This window comes from Talpa europaea (assembly GCF_964194135.1).
Source record: "Talpa europaea genome assembly, chromosome: 13".
NCBI classification, from domain to species: Eukaryota; Metazoa; Chordata; class Mammalia; order Eulipotyphla; family Talpidae; genus Talpa; species Talpa europaea.
The window spans coordinates 31,398,969-31,426,593 of NC_140080.1; the positions used below are offsets into that span (position 1 = coordinate 31,398,969).

At 43.8% G+C, this 27,625-nt stretch overlaps 1 protein-coding gene across 1 annotated transcript in view; it reads right to left on the reverse strand.

Moving 5' to 3' along the window:
* KLHL3 (kelch like family member 3) overlaps window positions 1-27,625 on the reverse strand; it is a gene marked incomplete at both ends in the record, with an annotated part of 112,314 nt that overhangs the window by 2,654 nt on the left and 82,035 nt on the right. Inside the window, 6 exons of the mRNA XM_084252621.1 lie at window positions 253-393; window positions 4,783-4,911; window positions 8,478-8,579; window positions 10,040-10,237; window positions 10,616-10,733; window positions 24,369-24,518. Of these exons, the coding sequence (XP_084108747.1) occupies window positions 253-393; window positions 4,783-4,911; window positions 8,478-8,579; window positions 10,040-10,237; window positions 10,616-10,733; window positions 24,369-24,518 (838 nt within the window). The remainder of the gene's footprint in view (window positions 1-252; window positions 394-4,782; window positions 4,912-8,477; window positions 8,580-10,039; window positions 10,238-10,615; window positions 10,734-24,368; window positions 24,519-27,625) is intronic.

Below are 27,625 nucleotides of genomic sequence, written 5' to 3' on the forward strand. Positions count from 1 at the left end.
CTCTACATCTGAGTGGGGGACCCTGTTGCTAGCTTTTGGTGTTCCAACCCCGCCCCACCCCATCCCCCCTTCCCCCACCTATTCCCCCTTCCCCCTCCCCAGCCCAGAGTCTATGCAGCAAGCAGACACTCCCTATTCAGTACCTAGGCACGTGCTCAGACTCTGGGAGTCACTCTTCTCAATGACAGCTAGTATTTACACAGAGAAAAGACCCCCAGCCCCCAGGGGGAAAGGAGAGAGCAGTCTTATTACCTGCATTGCGTCGGCACATGTTCATGTCTGCCACCTGCTTCCAAGTGTTTGTTCCGGGATCGTAAACCTCAACGCTCTTCCTCACCAAGGGCCCATCATGTCCACCAGTGGCGTACAGCTGTCCGCTGAGAACCCCAACCCCTGAAAGGCAGAGCACAGCGTTCTAGCCTGGGCCTGGCTACCGTGACCAGAAGCTGGGCATTCTAGCATCCTGTCCTAGACAGGCATCACCAACAGGGTGACTTGAGAGTGCTTTATCTCCCTGAACCTCAGTGTCCTCATCTGTAGGACAAATACAATGGCCCTCACATGTCTCTTAAGACTGTCAACCTGAAAGTTTCGAGATAAAAGGCATTTCTATAATATGACCCCATTTCTATGTAAAGAAACAGAAAAATACACACATACACATATATAATCTGTGAATGCTATATATCATTGTATATTATATATTTATATATTATATATATCACCCACCATGACATATTTAATTTGTACATGGGTATAAAATTGGCAAGAGGTTCATATGCAAAGAGAAAAAAAAAAAAGAAAGACTGAAAAAAATGCTACACAAACCTTAAGATTAGTCATTTGTTCTCCTTTGCCTATGTATATTGCCTGGTTTGCCTACAGTGTTTTGATTCTTTTGTTTCTCAGCCTTACATTAGTTGAGTGAAGAGTTAGAAATGGAAATGCTCCACAGGAGGTAGGCTGAGATCACAGCGGGAGCTGAAAGCAGCTCTCGCTCACCTTGTGCCTCTGGAGCACAGTCGCCATGTTGAAGGCCTGGGCAGAGAGCTCAAACTGCATCAAATTCAAGTTTTAGTGAAACCTTTTAATATCCCTTAATGCAAGTCAAGGAAGAAAAAGCCAGAAAGGAGAATGGCAGTGTTCCTGGAAAGAGCAACCGACTGGAGGCCAGGATACCTGGGTTTTGGGCCTATGTCTGTAACTTTCCAGGCAGAGAACTTTCCCCTTTCCAGGTCTCAGTTTTCCCATTTGTGAAGTGAGGGAGCTGGATCAGCAGTTCCAATGGGCCACAGGCTATGCCACTGTGAAGACAGGATACTTCTCCTTCAGCTGGGACACATTTTGAAGACAGGTTCGGGGCCACCCTCCAAGGAACACTAAAGGACTTCAGGTGATTGGGATGGGCGGTCAGGTTTCAGACACAAGGACTCAATTTCAAGAATATCAACTTCCTATGACCAGGACCATGTTTGCCTTACCCACCTCTATTTCCCTGTGTTTGACAGTAGTAGATTCTTAAGAAAAGTCATTTGGGGCCTCCCTGGTGGCACAAGAGGTTAAGCACAGCACTATAAAGCTATCTGCAGACTCTGCAACACGAGTTCAATCCCCAGCCGGCCAGGGACCTACCCACATGGCACAGCGGACCTCTCCTGCCTCGCCCGTGCTCCCTTCAGCAGTGTATTTCGTCACTCTGCCTGTTCCCTACTCTGTCTCTGGTGAATCCTCTCATCCCCCACCCCGCACCTCTGGCCTGTACCCCAGTTCTTGTATGCATAAATAAATAAATCTTTTTCTTAAAAAAAAAAAAAAAGAAAGAAAAGTCATTTGAATGACAAAATATGTAAAGTCATGCTGAGGTGCCAGTAGTTCCTTGCAGTTGCCACAAATGAACAGCAGGTGGTGGTGGTGTATCAATAATAACAATCAAAAGCCTGGGTTTTAATAAAATTCAGTTGTGTCCAAAGGTGCCTCCCCCCCTGGGTCTCCCTAGCCGCGCAAGGGGTTAAGATACAACGTGCATGGAACTAGAAGGAATTATGCTCAGTGAAATAAGCCAGAAGGAAAAAGAAAAATATCAGATGGTTTCACTTAGCAGGAATATAGGGAATCAAATAAGACATCAGTGTAAAAAAATAATAACAATACAAAACACAACAAAGCAAAAACACAATTATAAATCGGAGACATCCTGCAGGGGAGGAGGAGGGAGAGGGATCAGAGGGAGGGAGGGAGGAGCACAGGGGACTGAGGTGATGGTACAGGGGTGCATTGGGGAAGAAAACTCTATGGGGACTACACCTGAGGGGGTGGAGGGAAGCAAATATTATTTAAAAATGAGCAATGAATGATGTAAAAAAAAATTAAAAAAAAAAAAGATGCAACCTATGAAGTTATTGCTGCCTCTGCAGCACAAGTTCGATCCCTGACTGGCCAGGAAGCAACCCACATGGCGCAGCAGACCTCTCCTGTCTTGCGTGCTGCTTCCCTCAGCAGTATTTCAGTCAGTCTGCCTGTTCTGTTCCCCACTCTGTCTCTGGTGAATCCTCTCACCGCTCCCCCACAGTTCTTGTACCCCAGTTCTTGTATGCATAAATAAATCTTAAAAAAAAAAAATTAAAAGCAAAAAAACAAAAAACAAAGGTGTTTCCCTGTACAGCAGTTACCAGCCCATCCTGAGACCCAAAGAAGGCCTCTTACCACGACAGCTATCCACTGGTGTTGTCTACACCCTCTAAAGAAGCAAGTAGCTGCCCGGTACTTGGGGTACCACTAACCTATTACAACTTGTCCATAGTTTCCTGGGCCTAGCGCCAGAGGGGCTCCTGAAACCTCAATGATACTTCAAGAAGCCAGAGGCCTGGGTATCCAGGTCTTTAGACATAGGAAAACACCACCACAACAATGTGAGCTCCCAACTCGAGGTGAGGTATCCCCAAATCTTAGGGAAGTAAAGCTGTAAAGGAAGGCTGACCTCTGAGCCAGAGACCCAAGCTGACAATAACGTCATGAAAGACCCTACCTCTGAGAGAGAGACTACTACTTAAACCGAAGTCACAGGGTCTCCCAAGGACAAAGGCAGTGGAGTTGTTACTGTCCATGCTTCCAGTCCAGGAGTGAGGCAGGAGCGGGCCAGTGATCTCTGATCAGCAATAACCCCTGGGCAGCATGGTAGAGAGAAAGTAGTGTGGCCACCAATGGCAACTCCAAACACAAAATCAGCTTGAACTTTCTAAGGCAGGTCTGTCCTGTGGCTCCACATGAGGCTGCTCCTCCACACTTCCTGCTTGAGATGTTTCTAGAAGAAGCAACACATCTCAGTGTCTGCTACCTGACCCAGGCTGAGCTGTCCCTACATCCTCAGGCCCTGAAGATGCTCTCCCACCTCCACTCAGACAGAGGATTTCCAGGAAGTAAAATGAAGATTCTATCAGACTTTATAAACCAAAGAGCTTTATAAAAGGAGAAGAACCTCTGGATTTATGAACTGAACTGGTTCCCAGCACCCAATTTTCACATCTGAGCAATCAGAGGCCAGAGAAGGAAGGGTTTGCCCAAGATCACATGGAAAGTCTAAGCAGACCCAGCACTAAAACTCAGGTCTCCTGACTTCCAGACATTTGCTCCACGTTCACTTGGTCAGGACTGGCAGAGACAAGCTCCCTAAAAGAAGCATTCCAAACTCAAATCCTTCTTAAATGGAATTCATACGGCTTTTTCTAATCCACGAGCACACTAGTATTCCTGAAAAATATTAAAATATCATAAATTTTTAAGAATTCTGAGGAAGTGATTCTATGTTTGTTACTATAAAATGAGATCACAGCTTAACCTTCCAAAATACAGACAGGCAGACTGACTGAGAGAACAATATTGGTGGTGGGGTTGTGGCTTGCCTTCCCAGAAGTTGCAGTCTTCCTGCCAGCCCCAGGTTGGTTATCAGTCACCACTCCCCACAGGAACCAGGACAGAGTCAGCGTCCTGTGCCCGCCTGTCCTCGCAGACCCTTTCCTCTGGGCTGCTAAGATGATGGCAGAAGACAAAGCAGGGAAGAAGGGGGTTTGCTCCACTTCCTGCAAAATCCCCAAGGACTGCACAAGCTCTAGTCTTCCCACAGGAAGCGGAAGTGGGTCATGTTTGGGAAGTCATTCATTTCCCTTGTGGGGGAGGGGGGTAAACAGACCTAAGTTTTCCCCAAAAAGGAACACTACTAATAGTATGAATTTCAAGACAGAGACTCTAGATAGGTGAGCTTTGCCCACTGAAGACGGGCACCACGCTTATGGCACTACTTCAGAAGACTACGATAAAAAATTTGAGGGTCAAAAAAGCTAACTTTGGAGACAGATCTGAATAGGAATCCTGACTCTATCAGTTACTAATGATATAGAACAAATTATTCAAAACACTGATCCACTTACATTCTAAGTCTGTTAAGTGGAATTAACACTGTATCTACATTTTTAAGGCTCCGGTGAAGATTAAATAAATTGAGAAAGTGTATATAGGATAGCAGCTTGTACGAGGCAAGATTTCAATTCCAAGAAACAGAAGGATGGATGATGTAGAGAATCCTATCTCATCTCTTCTCTAGCAAAGTGACTCCCCAGGAAAGGTTCATTATCTGTGTTTGTGTTGAACTTCAAAGGTACTTATATATACATTAAAAGGAAAGAAAAGGGAGGTAAAAGAAGGCTGAATGTCAAGTTGTTGGTCTCAAGATCCACCTATGAGCAGATCAGAGTGAGCCTGCTCCAAGGCTCCCACGCAACCCCATACCTGCGCCACTGCGACGAGTGCTCATATCCGCCACATATGTCCACTCGTTGGTTGCTGGGTTGTACTGCTCCACGGTGCTCAGGCACTGGCGGGAAGCCCCATCATAACCCCCAACAGCATATAGTTTCCCTGGAACAGAAAAAGTAAGTAGGTAAGGGGTGGTGCCAGCTACACTGGCAAGGAAACAGAGCAGGCCAAAACCCCATCTTTAACACACTAGAGCATCCTCACCTCCATCAGTGTTCAGGATATTTCCTCCAGGGGACCAAAAACTCACTAGCCAGGCCAAGCACCCTGCACATCTCTGCTTGCTTCCTCTTAAGCCATAAGATACTAAGAAGCAGCACATGGAATCTCTGTGTAGATAAGCTCCCCAAATATCCAGCAGGAAGCTGGGTATTTGGTGCCTTAGGAGTCCAGTGCACTGTTGCTAGTGAACTACATTAGCTCTTCTTCAGAAGGAGGCACTGGAGAGCTGAAAAGCTAGAGGTGCCAGCTAGAGGCAGGCAGACTGACTTTCTGGCTAAAGACTCTTAACAGCAAACAGAATAAATATGAAAAATTATTTTTCAACAAGAATCCCAACCCTGTCTTTGCCATGGTTTGTACCCGGTTCACAACTCTGGCAGTGGTGGAGCCCTGTGCGTGTACGGGGGGATGGGAGGTGGGGGCTGGACTTTATCTGCAGATTCCCTTGTAATCTCTGAGCTATGCACAAGAGCTCTGAAGCACCATCACCTATTTTAAAAATACAAATACTATAAGCTCTTCTCCAGGTGCATCATTTCTGCCTGGGGCTAAGCACTAGGTTAGGCAAAAGGGCTGGAAATTGGTATTTGAGCTCTCCAAGTGCAGAGATTCAAATGTTCTGAGTCTAACATCATCTTAGAATACATGGGGTGGGGGGGAGAGGATGAATGTGGGGGGGATGGGAGGAGGAGTCCTATCTCACCTGCTTTGCAGGGTGTAGTCTTTTGGGGGGCCATGGAGTTATAACAAAAATCTTAAACATTAGCTGAATAATGCATATAAACACCCCAAATTCAAATCCACTTAAAAATATTATTTAATGAGAAATTTTTTGTCATTATGTGCTTTCCTCAGGAAGATATGCCAAGAGTACAGCCTGTATATTAAAATCAGCAACTATTTTGGGCCTCCCTGGTGGCGCAGGGAGGCTGTCCGCAGCCTCTGCAGTGCAGGTTTGATCCTGGCTGGCCGGCGAGAATCCCACAGGGCGCAGCAGACCTCTCCTGTCTCGCCCGCTGCTCCCCTCAGCAGTGTATTTCACCAGTCTGCCTGTTCTGTTCCTCGCTCTGTTTCCGGTGAATCCTCTCACCCTCGCATGCATCTGGCCTGTACCCCGGTTCTTGCATAAAAATAAATAAATCTTTAAAAAAAATCAGCAACTATTTTAAGTTAGAGAAAGATTCCCACTCAAAACTACATTCTACAATCAGAACTATTTCTGTATCATATGTAAAATTATGTCTTCTCTCATTATCATGAAACCTCATTTTGTTTTCTGCCTCACAGTCCTCTCAAGACCTTCTAAAAGACAGGGACACCTCCTCCCTGGTTCTGTCCCCACCTAAGTCAGATGGAAAACATGTGACTCAGCAGCTGTCAGGGTCCAGGCCACACTCACCGTGTGCTCTAACTTGGATGCAGCCACCTACCCTCCAGCTGTCCACTACTCGTCATAGCTCCTCGGGGAGGAGAAAGGCCCAGGATGTGGAAAAGACAAGAAGTTCTCTAGGGTGAACCCAGCAGACTCAAAGCCTTATTCTTCTAACACATGATTTCCAATCTGTCAGGAGCTTCTGCCTAAAAGTGTCTCTTCACTGTCCCTTTTCCTAAGGAGGGATTCTCCCAGGCCTCCAGCAGCAAATGATCCTCCTCCCACCTCCAACATCATCCAGACTCCAGAGCCACAGAAAAGAGACAGTGAGATGGAGGAGAGTACAGCCCACAGTGAAGCAGAGTTTACCGCTGACATTCTCACAAAAGCTATAAATTGAACTCTCTGCTGCCCCAGGATGACCCACAGCCAAAAGTGTTTCAAATTCAGGATGAGCAAGAGAATTCCCAGTCTGTCCACTGGGCATGCAACAGAACAGCACTGCCTCTCACACAGAACGCTCACACAGGCCTTCCCCAAAGGGTGTACTTAAATTACTACCACAAAGAAGCCTGTCTAACTCCATTAGCCATTCCAAGCCTGCTTCAGCTGAAAAAAGACCCACTCAGGGTTTCTCCTTGAGTCTATTAACAGGGGGTTGCTATTTTTAACCCCTATTCTATTGTTTGATATTCTTGGCTAAGGAACAAGGGGGAGAATGGGAAGGTGGCGAGACAAAGCACTTACATTTGGCAGAAAAATCAATTTCTCTTCCACCATGAAGATGTGATGACAAGACACAATTGATCTTGGTAGGAGGACAAAATCCTTGCACACTAGATGGCTTTTTCAGTATTTTAGAACAATATACTTTTAAATGAAAATTTAATCTCTACATACTGGTACCCACACAGAAATGCAGCGACTGAGAAACGTCTAACTCACTGCATGTTACAGTCTCCCAAAGCATGCGTCTGTGACCGTGTGTGTGCAGGTGAGAGACAGAGAACGTCCACAGACAGGTCTGAATATACGGCTATCCCAGCTAAATCCCCACTTAGGAACAGGTTAATGAATCAGTATTGCCCTGCTAAGTATAACATTTTAGGTCAACTAATAGTCTATGTTTTAATACACTGAATTCACACATATTTATAAAATTCCTGCCTAACAGCCCTTGCGAATTGTCTGAAGGGGTGTAGCACAGTAGAAAGGACACTGAGTTAGGAATCAGAAGACCTGGGTTCAAGGACTTGTGCTATTTACTAACGGGACTATCACTTAACCCTCTGGGACTCTGTTTCCCCAAATGGGGACTGGAAAAAAAATCTAAGTCCTGCCTATGTCCTTCAGAAAGGTTTTAGGGACAAAATGAGAAACTGGATGTGAAGGCTTTACAAACGACAGACCTCTCCACTCCCTCCCATCTCAGCCACACCCTCCCAGCTAGAGCAAGACTTAAGTACAACTTGCCCTGCAGTGTTCATAACAGAAGAGGGGCCCACCTCTCTCGACTCTCTTAGTGTTGGACATAAAAGCATGAAGACAAAATTAATTAAGCACAATTAACTCACCCTGTCCACACCATGCTCCTCGGCTATATAGTCATGTGTGGCTTAATAGTGGGGATATATTCTGAGAAATGAGATTCTGTCATTGTACAGATGTCAGCGAGGACTCACACAACCTCGATGGTGGAGCACACACCTAGGCTGTATGTAGGGAACACTGTCAGAAGCGCAGTGCATCATCGGCTGAAATGTTCTATGCGGTGCATGAATGTATACTGGCTCTCAACTGCCCACTCTTCTCTCCTCTCTCCTGCAGTAGAGCTATTGATAAGTCACCAAAGCGAAAGGCTGGCATTTCCCCTCTAGGCTCTCCTACTCCCACCCAACCTAGCTGGCCACTTTATTAGCCTTGGCCTAGTAGCTTCACCTCTGAGTTTCAACTACATTTATCTGTTAAGTCAAGATACTAATGCATGACTCAGAGCAGTGACATGAGGAATAGAGCCAGGACAAAGCCCGTGGGCCAGGGCAGGGACAGAACACTACCCGCTGCTGCTCCTTACCCTCCACGACGCCCACACCCACACTGCTCCGCCGCGTGTTCATCGGGGCGACAAAGAACCACTCGTTGGTCTTGTAGCTGTAGGCTTCCACCGACGCTAGGCCTGGGAGACAAGAGATTCGTGATTTGCAGGAATCAGACCTAACCCTGCTGTGCCGATCAACAGTGATGATAGGGGAAGAACACAGATCTGGGATCCAGAAACCTGGGTGCTGGCTCAGCACCACCTCTGCCTCACCATGCATGGTGGCACCTGTCTACAGCACGTCTGCAATGTGTCCACCTAGGGGCCACTAAGACCTGACCCAAAGGGCGGGCTGACAAGATAAGGGATGTAACTGCAGTACCCTGCAAACGTAAATCATTATTCCTACAGAATGGAATAAATGCCCGAGTCTGCTTCACTGAACACCTACAGTAAACTCTGGCCCCTTGTTTTTGCCTATCTCAGAAGTCAGAAAGCTGACAACGTGCCCGCCCAGCCTCCCGAGGCATGATCAGTCAATGAGGCCTAAGCAGTAGGCTGATTCAGAGATTTCTGAAAAGCCTTTGCTTTCCTGATATGGTGCTACTCCAAGTCCAAGCTCATTGCTCCCTGCAACACAAATGTGTGGGCTACTGCTATCTTGTGATCAGTTGGATAAGGCCAACAAACCCTTAAAGAACGTGGCCCCCAAATCCTTAAGTAGACCAAGTCAGCAATTGATAATCTCTGGCCATCTTGTTTCATGAGTAAAACAAAATCTCTTGCTTGTTTAAGCTACAGTTTAGTCAGATTCTCTACTGAAAGTGAGATACTGCTATCTATTCCTAGATACTGCTCTAGAGAAGCAGCCTCTGAAGGGGCCAAAGACCCTAGAATTATGTGAGTAAGGCAAAGAGAAGGCTGGAAAAGGTCACCAGTTGGGAAGACACAAATGGAAATTCAGAAATATTAAAAAATATTACTTTCCATGTGGCCCCAGGGGCCAAAGGGCATCATTTTGGTTTAACAGAGTCACTGTCTATAGAGTCACTGTCTATAGAGTCTCAGTGATATGAGATATGAGAAATGACATAATTTCTCCAAGTCCATGTCCACTAATAGTTTATGGATCCAGCTTTGCAGGTAGATAAAAAACAGGCACCAGGGAGCAACACTGCCTGGCATTGCCATGCTAAGCTTCAGGGGGCCAGTAGAGAGGCAAGGGACAAAATCTGTGGCCAGTGCCAGGGCACTTGCTACAGTCCAACTTCACCTCCCTCGTGTGTCCAGTAGAGGACTCGGACCAGAGCTTTGGGTACCCTGAACTAAACATACTCTTTGTCTAAGTTACTGGGCTCCCAGACGCTGGGAAGAAGAGAAGAGCCTCTCCTGAGAATGAGGTCCTCCCGAGAGGCTTAGAAATGATCACACGTGGCAGTTAGACATTCTGTGTGTAGGTCGGCCTGGCTCTGATACCAAGCCGGTGAGGCGTGGGGCACAGCAATGAAGGCCAGAAGCTATGCTCAAGAACCGGCTGAGCAAGTCAGAGGTGTACGGAAGGTGCATCACACAGGGACAGGGAAGTGTCTAGGACCTACCAGTGCTGCCATCAAATCCCCCCACGGCGTAGAGCAGGTCATTGAGGACGGCTGCACCCAGTGTGCTCCTGCGCTCCTGCATGCTGGCAATGGACGTCCACTGGTCCTTCACACCGTCGTACACATCCACAGTCCGCACTCGCAGAGAGCCGTTAAACCCGCCCACGGCGTACACGTGGCCAGCCATGAACACCACGCCTAAGGCACAGGAAACCAAGGTACCGGGGTCACTTCATGCAAGATGTGTTGATGGGTGGCAGTGGAGGACTAAGGCGGGAGTGTAATTTCCCATGGAAGGTGCTCTCCAATTTTAGATATTTGGAGGTCACCGAGAGACTCATTGGATTTCTTTTCATATTTGCTTCTCTACTTCTTGTTGGATTCAAGCAAACACTTGGATTAGTGTGAATTCCCTAAGTACATAAGAACTGACTCCAGAAGGGGGCAGGTGGGGAAGGACGGGGAAAGGAGTCTGTAGTGCACAGACGTGTGAGGAAACAGGTGACGTGTGGATTTCCACCCCTAGCAGAGACCAGCCGGGCCAGGCAGGCTGCGACAGGAGGTTGCGCTACTCACCTGCTCTGCATCTCCTGGAGGGAAGCTCAGCAATCTGGTCCCACCGGTCCTCCTCGAAATCATAGCACTCGACGCTGCGGATCGCCTTGGGAGCCTGCCCACCGACCACGATCATGACCTCCAGAAAGACAAGTGGACGCTACTGGGTCTCCCCAACATCCAGTTCGTGGGTGACCTGCCCCTGTACTTCCACATACTTACTGCCCGAGGGTGCTGGGTGAGATGCCAGTTTACAGAGCTGTAAACAGGAAGGTGTTGGCTCTAGCCACCAATGGGGAGAAATAGACAAGGGAACCCTAACAAGCATCTTCCACAGAAACATAATCAGAAGCTCTGTGCTTCCCAAGTGCCCCTGCCCGGGCTGTGCATCTTCTGCAATCTCAGTGTCTGCAAGGACTTGGGTGGGGTGGAAGTGAGGTTATATTTTACACCAAATACACTTGACTGTATTTCAGAAAAGGGTGCAGAATTTGGATGCATTTTTCAGACAAAATTATTTCCAAAATATTTATTGTGCTATGGGAGAATTTCTGTGATATGCTGCTTTGTGGTGGTCACCTCAAAAATGTATTTGAGGGCCTCCCCTGGTGGCGCAGTGGTTGAGCGCTGGGCTGCGTGGCTGCCCGCAGCCTCTGTAGCGCCAGTTCATTCCCCGGCCGCCGGCGAGGGTCCCACAAAAAAAAAAAAAAAAATGTATTTGACTGATGATGTTCTGTAAGAGTACTGACCATACTGTCTCCACACATGAGGTAGCTACCGCGGTCAGCACTGTGAGATGTGTGGTCACTTGCTTGATACCACACTCTGTGAAGGAGATATTATCCCTCACATTGACAAATGAGGAAAGTAAAACTCAGAGCACATAGGTGAATGGGCCAAGGTCACCCAGTTGAACATGGCAGGACAGAGACTGAAAGCTAACACCAAGTCTACCTGACAGAAGTGAGGCCAGACCCACGACGCCCCTAGAGAGGGAGCCTGTGAGGACAGCTCACTGCACCTTCAAGCCACAGGACATATTTCATTAATGGATTATGAGACCAAGTGAATGGATGTGACCAGTATACTATCAAGAGGACATCACAGAAAGTATAGCATATTATTTCAAAAAATATTTGTCCTGGATATATACACCTATGTATCATATTACTAATAAACAACATTTAAAGTGACACCATTAACAAACTTCACATATTTTAATAAACCTGCGCAAAGTCATGGCTGTCCCCATACTGACACCTCACTCCCTCACTGGGATCCCACATGGATTTTCTCATTAACTGTCACCTGCCTTAATTACCCCAGTGGTTCTCAAACTTCAGTGAGCATCAGAACTTCTATAGATTCTGTTACAACACAAATGGCTGGGTCTGACCCATGAGTATCTGAATCTGCATCTCTAACAAGCACCAGGGAATGCTGAGGCTGCTGTCTGGGATTCTTACTTGGACAATCTCTGTTTTAGCCCATGGACAACAGGGACCTGCTGATGAAGTGCCATTAACATTGTCTGCATTACAGTAGCTCCCCCTTATCCAAGGTTTCACTTCCATGGTTTCTGTTACCCGTGATCAACTATGATCCAAAAATATGTACAATAAGATGTTTTGAGAGAAAGAGAGAGACCACCTTCACATGACTTTTATTACAGCATGTTGTTAAAAACTCTTCTATTTTGCTATTTTTGTTGTTAATCTTTGACTATCCCTAATTAGTAAATTACATTTTATAACAGGAACGTATGTAAAAGGAAAAACACATTATACATTGGATTGGTGCTATCCTTGAATACATATCCTTCGGATATATGCCCTGCAAATAAGGGTGAGTTACTGTGTGAATGATCGTGGTGCTCTGCACTTCCCCACATGGTATTTTGGGAGACAAGAACCATCATCACAGGAGTTCATGTCTCATGTGAACATTACCCACCATAGGGGGCAGCAGAACCAGGCTGATAATCAATGCTCAAGATGAATCATACACACCCCAGGATTTCAGGTTCAGGGTTCCCCTCGGCCCGTGTGGGTGTGTACCAGTCGTCAGAGTGAGTCTACAGCTGTTTGTGCCCTAATGTGGGTAACCACTGATCAAAAGCTCAGAATTTTGATGACTCCTGGAATATCCCCAAAAGAACCCAGGATATATAATCCAGGCCTTGAGCTGCTGCTGCTTCCAGAAATAAACATTCTGCATTTGATTCTCCTTCAAGCCTCAGCTCAGTGTCCTCTGCTCTGTGTCAAGAGCAGCCCTTTTCAGAGAAACGTTGAAGTCTACATACCTTCCCTCTGTGCTTCTTTGCTTAGAGAGGCATCCACAAACAATTCACAGGAATGTTAATGAACAGACTCCAGCAAACTTTAGACAATGCCCAGCCGACTTCTCCAGGGCTGAATGATTTACCCTACATTTATAAACATACCTAGAACTTCCATCGGCCCTCTGGTTTTCGGTTAGTAAAGCTAAAAGGAAGGCAAAGTATTGCTGGGACTTTCTTTAAAATATGATTTTGGGGGCAGTGTGAGAATTAAGCAAGTTTTTCATCTTCTTTTTGCAATGATCTCAGGTACCCTGCACCTCTCAAATACTATTTCTTCTCCTTGAAACATTTCTCCATTTCTGGTCCCTCAGCTTTAACACCTGCTTACCCTTCAGGTCTCAGGAGGGCCTCTCTGATCTCCAAATCTGAGGTACATGTCGCTCTCTGGATCACGCATGCTCTGTGTTCTCCCACTAACACCACCCCGCACTGTGCTGTAACCATCTGGTGACCTCGTCCTCCCTCCTAGACAATGAGTCCGGTTGGGACAGAAAATTGACTTGCCTCAGTCATGAAGATAAGCCTAGGGCCTTACTTACATTGCCAGCAACAGTGAGGGCTCATATACTTATTTGAAATAGAATGAATGAATGAGTACACAGAGCATACAAAGAGTCAAATGCAAAGAATTAAAGGTCAAAATGTCACTTTTTGCATTAACACATGTTGGAACACCAGATTACAATTCTTAGGACACTGAGGAAAAGAAGATAACAAGACAAAGCATTTCTCTCACTTTTAACTCAATCAACGGCAGACAAGCTGCTCAGTCTTTGCACAAGTTATCAGGCTTCTTCTGTAAATTAAAAAAAAAAAAAAAAAAAAAAAGGCAAAGCTTTCGGGGAAGCTCACCATGCCCCAGAAGTCATCTTCCACCAGGGTGGAGAGACACACACAGTCACACTGGAGAGACTTCAGTGCTCGTCTCTGAGAATTTTCATAACAACACAAAAACAATATTATAGGAATGCAGTATGTTTAATGCTGAAGCAAAACCTGAGTAGAAAGACAAACATAACACAGGAACAAAGCTTTCAAAATAAATGTGCCGTTGAGGTCATAAAACCACTGATGAAAGACATTTTTAATATTAAAAACTTGTAAAATCATCTGAAAAGAGCACATTGTGAGGTGCAGGACCGGCAGTTTCTGGATGGGCAGGACCGTCAGTTTCTGGAAATGTGGAGAAGCCAAAGGCTGATGTGTACCTTCTGCTTCTCTCACAAGCACAAGAAATCCAATTTCTATGGGCCTCTTGCAGGAAGCCATCACAGAGGAGCACTGCTCTCATCATCATCATGTAATCATGCAGAGGGAGAAAAAATTTCCTGCCCTGAATACTAGTGGATGGTTGTTTCCATAGATACCTGACCTAAGCAACCAATTAGACAAAAATGGGTATTCTCCTGAGCCTGCATGTATTACATCTCTGAAATCATAAACTCCTAGCTACTCAAGAAGACCACAGGATATGAGGGCAAAAGGTGACTTGAACTTTCTATTCCACAAGCCCTCATTTCACATTTCCAGAAAAACTCTTGCCCAAAGAGTTCAACAGGTATATTTCTTTATTTCCCCAAATTCCCCCAAATTCCAACTTACTGAAGATTTATAATGCCTTTCATAGAAATGACTGAATCAAATCAGCTTATTTAACAGTGACTATTTTTAAAATGTAGGCTTTAAGGTAACCCTGAGTAACAACTACCTACCAGCTAATGAACTGGTTCTAGGCTAACAATTATGCTACACTGAACATAATGTGAATGTTTGCTTGAGAACTATCAAGTCCCTGGGAGGTGTCATAAGTACCTTGGAGGCCTGAACACAAGTCTCCACTGCCATTGTGTTGTGGACAACAGAAGTTCTGGGGAAGGGAAGGTTCTGCCTGGCAGAATACAGGAAAGCTAGACTCATTCTGACGGGGTAGCTGTTGGACAACTCAAAAGGAAAACACTTTCACTTTGGAAAGAAAAATGACCATTTGCTTTAGGGAGTTTGTGAGATCATGGAACGAATGATTCCTTAGGAAGGAAATTTCATTCCCAGCATAACAAAACAACTTTAAAATAAATATATAACACTATCTCTTTCACATGGATGTTTCTACCAGTGTGACTGTGAAAATGAGGGCATGTTGGTTCTTCTTCACTGCGTCTGATGGCTATCATGCACCAGAAACTGGCCAGGGAAAGGGGCAGCTGCCAAACATAACAGAGCTTTCCACTTCAAAACCCTAATCCTAACTCATCAGTCATTAGAGTCTCCTCTAAGGTGAGAGGAACAGCTTGGGCTCTGCACACTCTTTTCATCAGGCAAGAGTAGAGTAGAGTATGTGTCCAAACTCTCTTCCATGACCGGTGAGCTGGGCAGAAGGCAGGCCCAGCCAGTCGGTCCCTCGGGCCAGGGCAGGAAGCGAGAGTCTCTCTTACCCTGGTGCGTGGGGCCGCAGGGCTAACACCAAAAATTCATCCGAAGGAGCATGTCCAGGTCCAGGCAGATGACTTGTCCCAGCAGGTTCCTGAGCAACAGGTGCTCCAGGCCAGGACAGACAGCTAAGGTGCAGAGACAGTGGGAGGGGATGTGGAGGTGGGAGGGGACACAAGACCCAGAGGGTGAGAGAAGCAGGAAAATGGTCTTTGGAGTTGGGCACCCCTGGGCTCAAATATCAGCCCAGTCACCTAACAGCTCTGTGCCCTGGGCAAGTCACTGAGCCTCGCTAAGCCTGACTTTCCTCACCTGTACTAGGATGTTTCTCATACGGGTGTCAGGAAACTTAAATGCTAGAAAGCACAGTGCTTGTTAAATAACACACACTAAATGCTAGCTTCTATTTTTAGATCAACACCAGCACCAAGCCTATTGTTTAAAGAGGTTGCTGAAAAATAGACTCCCAATAATGGTAGAAAAGGATGCACATGATTTGTGAATGGGAGGGTGAGCACAGCTCAGCTCAGGGGGATGGTGGGGCTTTTTCAGGGCGCCGGAATGTCTGTCAGCCTATCAGGACAGAACAAATGGCTTCGGTCCATTTAAAAGACCAAGATGGAAGAAGTGGTGTCCACACAGGGGTCTGAGCCCCAGTGAGAAGTCAGCCTATCCACAGCCTTGGCTTCTAACAGCATCAACTGAAAGCAGGACAGCAAACTCAGTAGAAGGCCGCCCACTTCCAGCCCAAATGGCTAGTGCCATTTTAAAAGAGCTGAATAGAGCTGTCAACTAAATTGAAATGATGGAGAAAGTGCCAGGTTCAGTACATCTCCAAGGGTTCATCTGCACCTTCCCGGAGCTTCATCTCTCTGCTGCCATCTGTCGAACGGGCTAACGTAGGAGTGTTTTGAGGGGCTGGGAGACAGCTGCTGGTTGTCCATGGCAACCCAGCCTCAGGAAAGGAGCTGGGTGGTGAATGTGTGGGAGCCCAGATGATGCTATTAGCTGTTCCGGCTTGGCTGTACCAGTGTGGTCTGTGCATACACAGCTCAGGAAGAACCCTCACCAGCCCCTGCAGCTCTCCCAGGGGGAGGTCTGTTTCTTTCTAGGAGGGAGCTTGGCTGACAAACAGATTCGTTGCAGAGAACAGGGCAACAGCTCTCAACAGAACAATGGCTCTCTACCACTTTTTGTCTCAAAGCCTGCTCTATCAGAAATCCACACTGGACTGAACTCCTGGCTGCTCTGATGGCCAGCCCACCTAGCTCCTAAGGTCTTTTCCTCCACTTGCTTGCCCACTTAGATATTTCTCTTATTTTCTCTGAGGTACTTCTTCAAATTCAAAATCCCCAGAGGGCAGGAATCAGGTTTCTTTCCACAGTCCCCAGCTAAAATGTGTTTGGAAATTGGATGGCAGAATGACAGGACAGTGACAAGCAGAATGTGTGAGGTGTCATCCTGGGCTTAAATCTCAGCTCGGCTATGTACTAAGTGTGCTTCAATGAAACTTCACAGATTCTTTGATGCTCCTCTAAGCAAGCCATGGTACTTCACTTCCTTCCTTTTGAATGTGAGTTAGTGACTTGCATGGGAAAATAAAGGCAGCAGAAGTGATGTCATATCACTTTTGAGAGTGGGTTATAAAAGGCCTATAGCTTCTGTTTGAGGTTTTTCTCTCTCATTCTCTTGCTCTAGAGAGCAAGCCAGATGCCATGTTACAAGGACACTAGAGCTCTGTAGAGGAAGCCAGATGCCATGTTACAAGGACACTAGAGCAGGCCATGGAGAGGCCCACAGTGTGAGAAACTGATGCCTACAAGCAATGTGAGTGAGTTTAAAATCACATCCTCCCCAAAGAAGTCCTGAGAGGACTGTGCCCCAACCAACAGCTTGACCCCAACTTCATGAGAGGCACTGTGATGACCAGCTAAGTAAGCCAGCCCGTATTCCTGCCCCAGAAACTGTCAGAAACTGTGTTATGCCACTGAGGTTAGAAGAATTTGTAATGAAGAAATAGATAACTAATACACAATCCAATATACAGATACTAATACATAACCCAAGATCCAGTATCCTCATGTGTAAAATCAGGGTAATTATAATTATGAAAATCCTATGATAACAAATGTAAATCACTTACCCCCATGCTTGGCACATGCTAAATGCTCTGCAATTGAGATCTGCTGTTACCACCATTTCAGGGTTAGTGTTTTGTGTTATGGTCAAAAGCACAGGCTTTGAGTCGGTCTGACCTGGATCCAAACCCTTGCACAGACTGCCACTTAGCTGTGAAACCTGGGGAAGTCATTCATCTCACTGAATCTCATTGTTCACCAGTTAGAACTTCCCACGTTGTTAATGTATATATAAAGTGCTCTGCCTAAAACAAAAGGAAGGTGCATTTAAACAACCCTGCTTGTATCATCATTAATGCCTTTGATGATAAGGAAAAGGGCCCTGGTAAGAAACAAAGTGCAAATAACTTTAAGTGGCCATCAGAAGGTGTGAGCAAGTTCTCTCCAACAGTCATCAGAACCAGTTTCTGGGTGTCCACTCTTAAAGACAACCTGTACTTGACCTTAGAGACAGTTCTGGTCTTGGCTTCTACAGAAAGTTTCCCACAACCCCTCACACTTGTCCGAACTCCTAGAAAGTCTTGTCCACATCTTCAAGATGTCATATACATGGCCCCCTATAATTGACCTTCTACAACTCTCTCTTCTTCCCCCTACTCAGGAGTGCTTATGGACCAACTAATATAAGTCTTGTGGCTCCAACAGCTAGCCTCATGCTTGACAATTAGTGACTTCTCAATGAAAGTGTGTTGGATGAGTAAGTTGATAAATTAATGTATACATAATAGTTTATATAGTTTATTGCTGGTGTGTGTGTGTGGGTATGTTTAAATCCAAATAACTCACAACCTTGCTAATCCCCTACCAATGACAACTGGATTCCATCAATATGGACATGTGGGCTGAGCCAATATTCAAAGGTCAACTAATATTAATGACCAAAAGAGGATTATGAAGATGAAAATCCTCATTATGTCCATATGAAAACACATGTATGAATGCTGACATGCATTGGGGAAAAAACTATGAGTGGTAGAAAAGGTCAATTCTAAATCTTCATGAGTTTCATTTCTTTTCAAAAAAAAAAATATCTCTCTGCTATTGCCCAATCTGTGCCTGAGGCCAGGATGAGCGCAGATGAATAAAGTCTGCCATCTCAGAACCTACAGTTTAGTGGAGGAGTTACTACTACCTCCCTGGGGCATTCAGTAATCTCTTGGGACTACTGTCTCTGCTTTTTAGGAATCAAAACTATCACCAACCTGACTACTCCTCCACCAGAAAACCTTTTTCATTGATCATATTTCTACATTATCAGCAATAAACTATTAGGAATTAGAATTTAAAGAAAACATGTATTCTAGCATCAAAAACTATGAGTTACCTAGTGATACCTAACAAATGGTATCAGATAACTCTCTGAGTTAAGTATAAGACTCACACACTGAAAACTAAAAAACACTCTGAGAGAAATTTAAAAAGACCTAAATGACTAGATACAATAAAGTTACTGTACAATTGGTATTGTTAGGATGCCAATTGCCCCGAAAGCTTCAATATAAGCCTTGTCAAAATTTCCATAGGCTTCAAGTAAGCTGATTTCATGGACAAGCAAAAGACCTAGAATAGCAAAAGGACTTTGAAGAATAAAAGTGGAGAATTCACACTATCTGAGTTCAAGACTGACTTATTATATAGCTAGGAATTAAGGCAAAATGGTATTAGTATAAAAGATAGATAAATAGATACATCAAACATAAAAGAGTCTAAAAATAGACAAACATTATTTATAACAAAGGTGCAAAGGTAATTCAATGGAGAAAGGAGAATATTTCCAATAAAAGTTATGGAACAACTGGACATTCAAGTGCAAAATAAAATAATCTTGAGCTTTACCTCACACATCATATTTTCAAAAAATGCAAAATGGACCATAGACCTAAATGTAAAACCTAAAATTTTAAAATACATAAAGCATAGCAGAAAATCCTTGTGATGTTAGATTAGGCAAATATTTTTTAGATAGAACACAAAATACATTAACTGTGACAGAAAAAAAAATAAAACTAAAGGCTTCTTTTTCAAAGATACTGCTAAGAATAAAAAAAGGCAAGGCACAGGTTAAGGGAGAATGTTTGCAAAATACATACTGAATAAAAGACTTGTATCTACAATATATAAAGAACACTTACAACTCAATAAGAATGCAACCCAAATGTTTAAAATGGCCAAAGATCTGAAAAGACACTTCACCAAAGAAGATACAGATGGATAATAAGTACATGAAGAGATTCTCAACATCATGTCATTAGAGAAATGCAAATAAAAATCACAATATGATACCACCGCATAACTATTAGAATGTCTAAGAATTTTTAAAAATAGATAATAAGAGAGGTAGTAAGGCTGTGAATTAATTGGAACTCCCATATAATGCTGGTGGGAATGTATAACAGTACAGTCATCTTGAAAAGCAGTTTAGCAGTTTCTTATAAAGTTAAATAAAGACTTACTATACAACCTAGCAATCCTACTGCTAGGTATATTTACCAAGATAAATCAAAATACATATTCATACACAGATTTGTAAGTAATCACAAGTAAATAAGTGTTCAAAAACTAGACACTCAAATGTCCAACAGTCAGTAGATGGATAAACAGCGTACCAATACAACGAAATATTATTTAGCAGTAAAAAGAAATGGACTCCAGATATATTCAACAATATGGTTGAATCTCAAAATCATTATGATAAAAGAAAGAAGCCAATCTCTAAAGGGTACATACAACTTGATTCCATATATATATGACATTTCTGAAAAAGACAAAACTATGAGACAGAAACAGACCAGTGGTTGCTAGGGGCTAAGAGTGGGAGATCTGACTAACAAAATAGCATAAGGCAACCTTTTGCAGTGATTACTGTGATTATTCTGTATTTTGAATTGGATGGTGGTTACATAACTATTTGTCAAAATTCACCAAATTGCTCCCTAAAAAGAGTGAATTTTACTATGTAAAATTATTGTACTTCAAAAAATCTGAATTTAAGAAAAAATAATCTAGGTTATTGATAATGGGGCAGGTATGCATATGGGACAGAGAGTAGATCAGAAAACTATACCTTCCCCACAATTTTGTATGAACCTAAACCTATATAAAAATGTGAAAGTAAATGCATTGGCAATGCATCTCTTAATGACATGAGAGAGTGTTATAGTGCTTGAATTAAAGGAGATTTTGATGATAAAAAAATAAAGAAAAGACTTTCTCATCTGCCACCAAAACCTAAAAAACTGTTGCTTGGTAGGCAGCTTGATAAAAGAAAAAAAGCAGAATTTGGAGTGGAACAGATGTTGGCTCAAACCACAGCTCAACTAGCTCTGTAACTGGGCAAGTTACTTAACCTCTCTGAGTAAGCTCAGTAAACTCTGCATAGTAATAGTACTGACCTATTATTGTGATGATTTAATGAAAAAATGTACAATCTGATAATCCTCAAAGTGATAATTTCCCTCTCTGAGTTCCATCCCCTCACACCCACAGTGGGGAACCCATTAAGTTGAGAAGCTGGTGGACAATACAACTTTACATCATTTAAGAATCAGAGTAGGGGGAACAAAAAAGGCAAATGGCAATGATGTCTTTTTTCATTTCTTCAACAAATTCAAATAAAGCTATGGTTCCAGTTGCCTCCACAGGCAAGGTGCCCAAGAACATAACCATTTTCATTCTAAAAATAAATGGTTCCTAAGCAGTAGAGGTGGCAGAAGGCAGCTTTTCCTGAAACAAGGGGTGGACTTTTCTTAACTGTAGGCTCAATTTCCAGGAGGTATGGGGAGGTACTCCCAGCAGGCTTAGTCCAGGCTCAGAAACAAATATTGGCTTCTATTTTCAAAACTATCTTTTTTGTGGGCATATGGGGTAAAAGTTAAATGTGGAGTATAAAAGACATGTTGCTGAGTATATTCTCTACACAAATAAACTCGACCAGCTCAGCATCCTTTCCTTAGCTCCAGAACTCATCCCCAGGCAAAGGTAAACCTGATATCATATAGGATGAGAAACTCAGTTTCCAAAGAGAAAAGTCACAGAGACATGCAACAAGGCCTGGTGAAAGCTGGGGATGTAAAAGGGCTCCTCCATCTCAAACAACAGTGCACCTCAGAACCAATATCCTCAAGACATAAAGCTCATGAAAATTCAGATCATAAAGAGGATGTTATTCAAATCAAAAGGAGAGAAGACAACTTGCCCCTTTGGGACAAGTGACTCAAAATTTGTAATACAAATAAAACAGGATTCTTATTCTCTTTACACCAAAATAAATTCTAAGTGCACCAAAAATGCAAGTGTAAAACACAAATCATAAGTGTTTGAAAGAAAAGGGAAGTTATTTTTTTAATCTCATAGTAGGGAGAATATTTCTAACCATGATGAGAAGCCTAAGCCACAAAGCAAAAGACAGATCAATGTGATCAACAACTACTTAAAAGTTGTTCTCTGGGATTCAAAAAACTGTTATGAACAAGTTTAGAGACAAACTGCATAATAAGAAAAAAATGATCTAAAATATGTAACCACTTTAAAGTACAAAAAGCTCGGGCCTCCCCGGTGGTGCAGCGGATGAGCACTGAGCTGCAAAGCTGCCCGCAGCCCCGGCTCGATCCCCAGCCACCGGCGAGGGTCCCACATGGCGCACAGACCTCTCCTGCCATGCCCGCTGCTCCCCTCAGCAGTGTATTCGGTCCTTCTGCCTGTTCTGCTTCCCTGCTCTGGCTCTGGTAAATTCTCTCACCCTCCCGCGCTTCTGACTGTACCCAGTGCTTGTATAAATAAATAAATAAATCTTAAAAAAAAAAAAATTAAAGTACAAAAAGCTCTACAAACAATTGGTTTTTAAAAATGCAGTCCAATAGAAAACTGGGTAAAGGACAAAAAGAGAATTTTTCCCCAAAAGAAATAAAAATGCCACTACTCATATGAAATCAAGATTAACTTCAATCACCATTAAAGAAATGCAAGCTAAAATAAGATGCCATCTTTTAAAGGAGAAATAAAACAAATGCCGTCAGTATTAAAAGAGTGGAAATTACTTCAAAGCCGACCAATAAAGGAAAGTTAAAAAATAAATACATAAATATAGCTATATAAATACATATATATAATACCTATTACAATTTCAATGTTGATTTCCACCATACTGATAAAATTAAAAGTAGTCTGTAGCATATGGCTGAGTAGGAGAAAAAAGTTTTCAATCTGTGTAGCAAGATTCAATGTATCCAAAAGTGTACATTTTTATCTACTTATGAATAAGGACACAAACATATGTCCAGGAAAAAATTCACCAAAACGACATTGATTGCCCTGGGTGGGAGAATTTCAGGTGATTTTTACTTTATTTTAAAGTTGCAGAATTCTTTTAATGATCTACAATGAGCACTTATTTCTATAGTTAAAGAATGCTAAGTTATTTTCATTTTTTTAAATGTGGAGAAGTTTCAATGAAACAAAAGCTGTCAATGTGCAATGAGGCAAATGGTTAACCAGACCAAGGCCCTTGCCCTGAGGCTGACCCTCTAACCAGCACTAGGCCATGGGAGGCAGACAGGTAAGTAAACACTCTCAGGTTTACCAAAGTGAAGCCAGGTGCAGGATGGCATGACTTCAGAGAACAGGTTGGTGAGTGAGAAAGATTCACTTCAAATGTTTGTTCTACCACATTAGCTGGACTGGCCTTGGGCAAATCATTTACTCTCTCTGAACCTCAGTTTCCTCTTTGTAGGATTAGGACAGCTGCTGCAATCTTGTAGGGTTGATGAAAGGGTTAAATAAGACATGCATGTGATTCCTTCACTGCTTAGCACATAATAAGCATTCAATGAAAGTAAGCAGTTTTTTTGTTTGTTTTTTTTTTTTAATTATCTGGGACATCTGTAACCTTCCTTAACACAGCAATCACTCTGTTCTCCAGGGGCCCAGAGCACAGTGGAGAGAAGGAACTGCAAACCTCAGAGAATCCAAACATCTGTTCTTGGACAAAACATGCTTTTCCACCCCTGTGAAACCCTACCTGGCAGGTAGGCAAGGAATATGACAGTCAGCTAGAAAGAGGAGGACAAGGAGGAGAAAGCAAAAGCCTAAGTAATTTCCGGGTACTGCCTACTGTGCAGTCCCTGAGCCAACTCAACTCCCCCCTCTCCTTTCCTCCCACAGTTCCTCTGGGTTAGCTGGAAGCTTCCCCCAGACATCATATGTTTGGATCCTAGAAACACTACTTGAATGCCAAGAGGGAAAGACTTCAGATAGTATCTAGTGCAGCAGCCTTCACTCTGCAGTTGAAGAACCTGAGGCCCAGAGATGGGAGGGGCTCGCAGGAAAGCAAAGCTGTCACCACCCAGCAGGACTCGATTTATTTTTAGACTCTTGATCATGGAGTCCCTCCTCTGCTCAGCCTTCCTGTCCCTAGCTGCCCCTCACCAGGTCCCATTTCCTTCACCTGCCTTATCACCTGTCAGATTCCTTAAGGCTCCTTCTCTCCTTGGGCAGCCCTAGTTGTCCTTTATGACTCTGTGGTGATGGAAGGAACCCACAGGACTGTTATGGTGATCACTAAGACCCACACAACCACTCCTCTGCTTCCAGTGGAAATACAGCCCAAACTACAGTGTGAAAAAGAAAAGAGTTCTGAGTTATTCTCAAGCCTCCCTGATGACACTGGAAGTTACCTTGAAATTTTTAGGAAAGGAAGACCCTGGAAGAGAGGTAACAGCAGATTCAAGAGGAACCAGCAGACTCCATTTCCTAGTTGGGAAACACAACCAAGACGCAGGGCAGCCACAGGTAAAGAGCTGGAGGCAGGAGTGGAAGGTCACTTTCTTAGGAAACAGTCCCGACTCTTGGCAGTGACTGGGCTAGGGCTTACCTTGGGCAGGCTTACTGGAGTTCTGGGCTTGGTCCTTGGGTTCTTAATCAAGAGCCTCTGATCCAGAGGGAGCAGATGGTATTTCATGGCCTCGATGAGGAAGTCTTTACAGGTGTTGTTATTCTTTATCAAAGCTTCTTCTTCAACTGTCTGGAGGTAATAACCCACAGGTGATCCTGGAGCAGAGTTCTTCTTATTTCCCAAGCTGTCTTCCAGGGATGAGTTATTCTTGCATTCCCATACTCATCAATTCCCATATCACATTATCTCAGATCCCAGGACTTGTTACAACATAGTGCCTACCTCCTACAGCTCAAAAGCACAGTAAGTGCTTAAGTCTGGCATCAAACAGACAGCAATACAAACAGCTCTACCACTTACCTTCTCTAATCCTAGTTTTCTCTTCTGTAAAATAGGTATCTTAAAGTGCCCTACAACCTCACTGGTTGTGTTTGTTTTGAGGCTTAAATTGGATGATGTGAAACAGAGATCATTAATTGTCCTGAAAGCCTCTTCCTACACTTCTCCTGATTTGAATGCACTTGTAATGTTTACAGCAAAGAGAGAAGAGGGAAGGAAAGAAGAAGAGTGGAATTCATCAGCCAACCTTTGGAGGCACTGAGTAAGATAAGGTGGCAGTCAAGAAGAATAATTCATATATATTTTCTTGTAATCAAAGCCTCAAGGAGCAAACCAGCTAGTGAGGTGCTCTCTGACAGACCAGTGATAACAGAGAAGAAAAAGAATGTCCTGTACAAAAGTCCCATCTACCTATTGCAGGCTGAATCCATGTAGGCTGGGAATCTGGCTTTTCTACCTCGTACTCCAGAGCTACGGAGCCTAGCAGGTCCTCAGCAAATTTAACCTAAATGTTTCATGAGTCAGGCCCGTGGTGGAACCATGTGAGTATGGTGACTTGCAAATCTCCACTTTTGGCCCAGTGGCGAGTATGTGTGTGGGGGGAGTGTTGTGGTCTTCAGAGGCCACTTCATGTATTTGGGAGTTGATGGGGAAGGTGAATTCCATTCAACAGCTACCCTGACTAAATGTCTCCTCAGTGGGCAGACCCCCTACCTAAGCCCCTGCTAGACTGCAAGATGAAATGACAAACAAGACAAGGATTCTAAACACAAGGGGCTCAGGTCCAGTCAGAGATTGGGAGGAGTCTCCCCACCTCAATTATCTCAACCCTCAACCTGATCAAGTGCAAGACCAGGCTGAGCCTCTCCTGGGTCCCTACTGTAACTCGGAATAAAATGACCAGGGCCAACACTTACTACATGCCATTGGAGCTGGCAGGGTATGAAGAACTGGCTTCAAGAATGGGCCTTTGTCACCTCTGAAACCTCCTTCTCCAGAGATGATCCCCAGGAATACCCCATTTCCTTGAAAGGTTTTCTTTTATCCCCTCCCAATAGGGACTGAGATAGACTAGAATGAATCATAAACTTTTAGGGTCAGTTAAAAAAAAATGGTGGGAGAGGATCTCTAAAATACTTGGGAGGAAAAAGAAATGTGACAGTTTTTCTCTCAAATAACTCATTCAGCTTTAAAGAAAAGCTCTCCCAGAGCGGTAGTTCAATTTGGGGGTGTTGCAGTACAGTTTGGTGAATGCAACTGATGCCAATGAATTTCACAATGAAAATAGTTAAAATGATAATGTTTACTTATATATCACAATAAAAAATTTTACAAGGATTCAGCATGTTCTATACTTAGGATAGTATTTTAAAAATATTTAATAAACATGTAGTAAACGATAACTATTGAAAGAAAAAGATAAGCATCTCTCCCAGCAGTCAGTGTTGGTGAGTTCCTTTTTGCCTCCTCCTCTACCACCATCTGCTATTCCCAGAGAGATTAATACTAGTTTGAAGTTTCAAGGTCTAATAGATGTTAATAAAATATCCTTTTTCAGAGATGTTCTGAAGAGAGCCTTTTTTTTAAAGGGTATGAAAAAACTTATTTTTAAAAGAGGGTCCCACTCAACATTTCTCATGCCTGTTGCTTCCAACCCCCTTCTTCTCCACTCTAACTCCTACCTTGCCATAATAACCCAGGAACTACTTCTAATGCCTATGTTAAGTTCCTGCTCAGACACTGGACAGAGGTTACGACTTGGGATCTGTCAGGCGCCTTTAGCTTTCTCTGGAGCCCAGATCCACAGTGACCCTTCCTCCCTGTGGAAGTGAGACTGTGCTGGAGACTAGCCAACCACATCTACCTACGGTCAGTTTCCCACAGGACAATGGGAGGTTTGACTGACACTTGGGCTCAGGCACATTCATTCTCTAGGCTCAGAGCACCTTTTCTACAGGAAGGATGTGCTGCCACCAGGTGGCACTAGTACATACAAAGTGTCAAATGCAGGCAGAGCAGCTGAGAAGGGGGCTGAGGTTGAGAACACTGAGCTACCTCTAAGGCCTGTGGTCAAGTGTCCAATGTTGGGGACTGTATTAGTGCAGGTGAGGATGTGATGTCTCCTGCTATTGCCAATTGTTGCCGAGGTTGTGAAGACCACTGTTTTGTGAAGGCTCACTGACAATGGATAATCTCATTCCCGCCCCCAAAATAATTCTATAAAGGCAGGTGCTGTTTTCACTAGATGAGCCTCCTCTTACCCTTTCTTCACATCTTCCATTCATGCCAGAGACTTCTCAGGGAAAGCCGAGGGCTAGTCAACTACCTTGGTATTTTCTTTTGTGCATGTATTTAGGTTTTATCCTCTGCTACCACATAAAATAAGTCATGAAAAGGATAAGCAGAACAGAGAGTAGTAAAGGTGGCAGCCTATTTAACAGAAAGGATATACTTTAGAGCCTGACAGATTTAAATTTGAACCTTGACCCTGCCTCTTACTAGCTTGGACTTCATATAAAACCTAATCTTCATAAGTCCCAAAGCCCAAATTTGTAAAACAAGGAGATATAATCTTTGCCTCATTGGATTATTTTAAGAATTAGATTAGAAAAACTGGACTACCATAGGGGCCCCCTACAATTCTTAATTTTTCTTTCCTTTCTCTGAAAAAGTAGAAGCAATATGTATGCCAGGCAACTATGAGATGCTGGTTTTTACAGTCCTGATTTGGACTCCAAGCTGCCTAAAACTAAGGCAAAAAGGGAATATAGAAATATAGAAATGACTCTTCTTGCTTTGGTGCTCTAAAATAACAGCAGTTAACTTTTCTGAATACTTGTCAGATCCAGCGCCATGTTAAACACCAACCTGAACCTTTACAACCCCTTTGGCTCTCA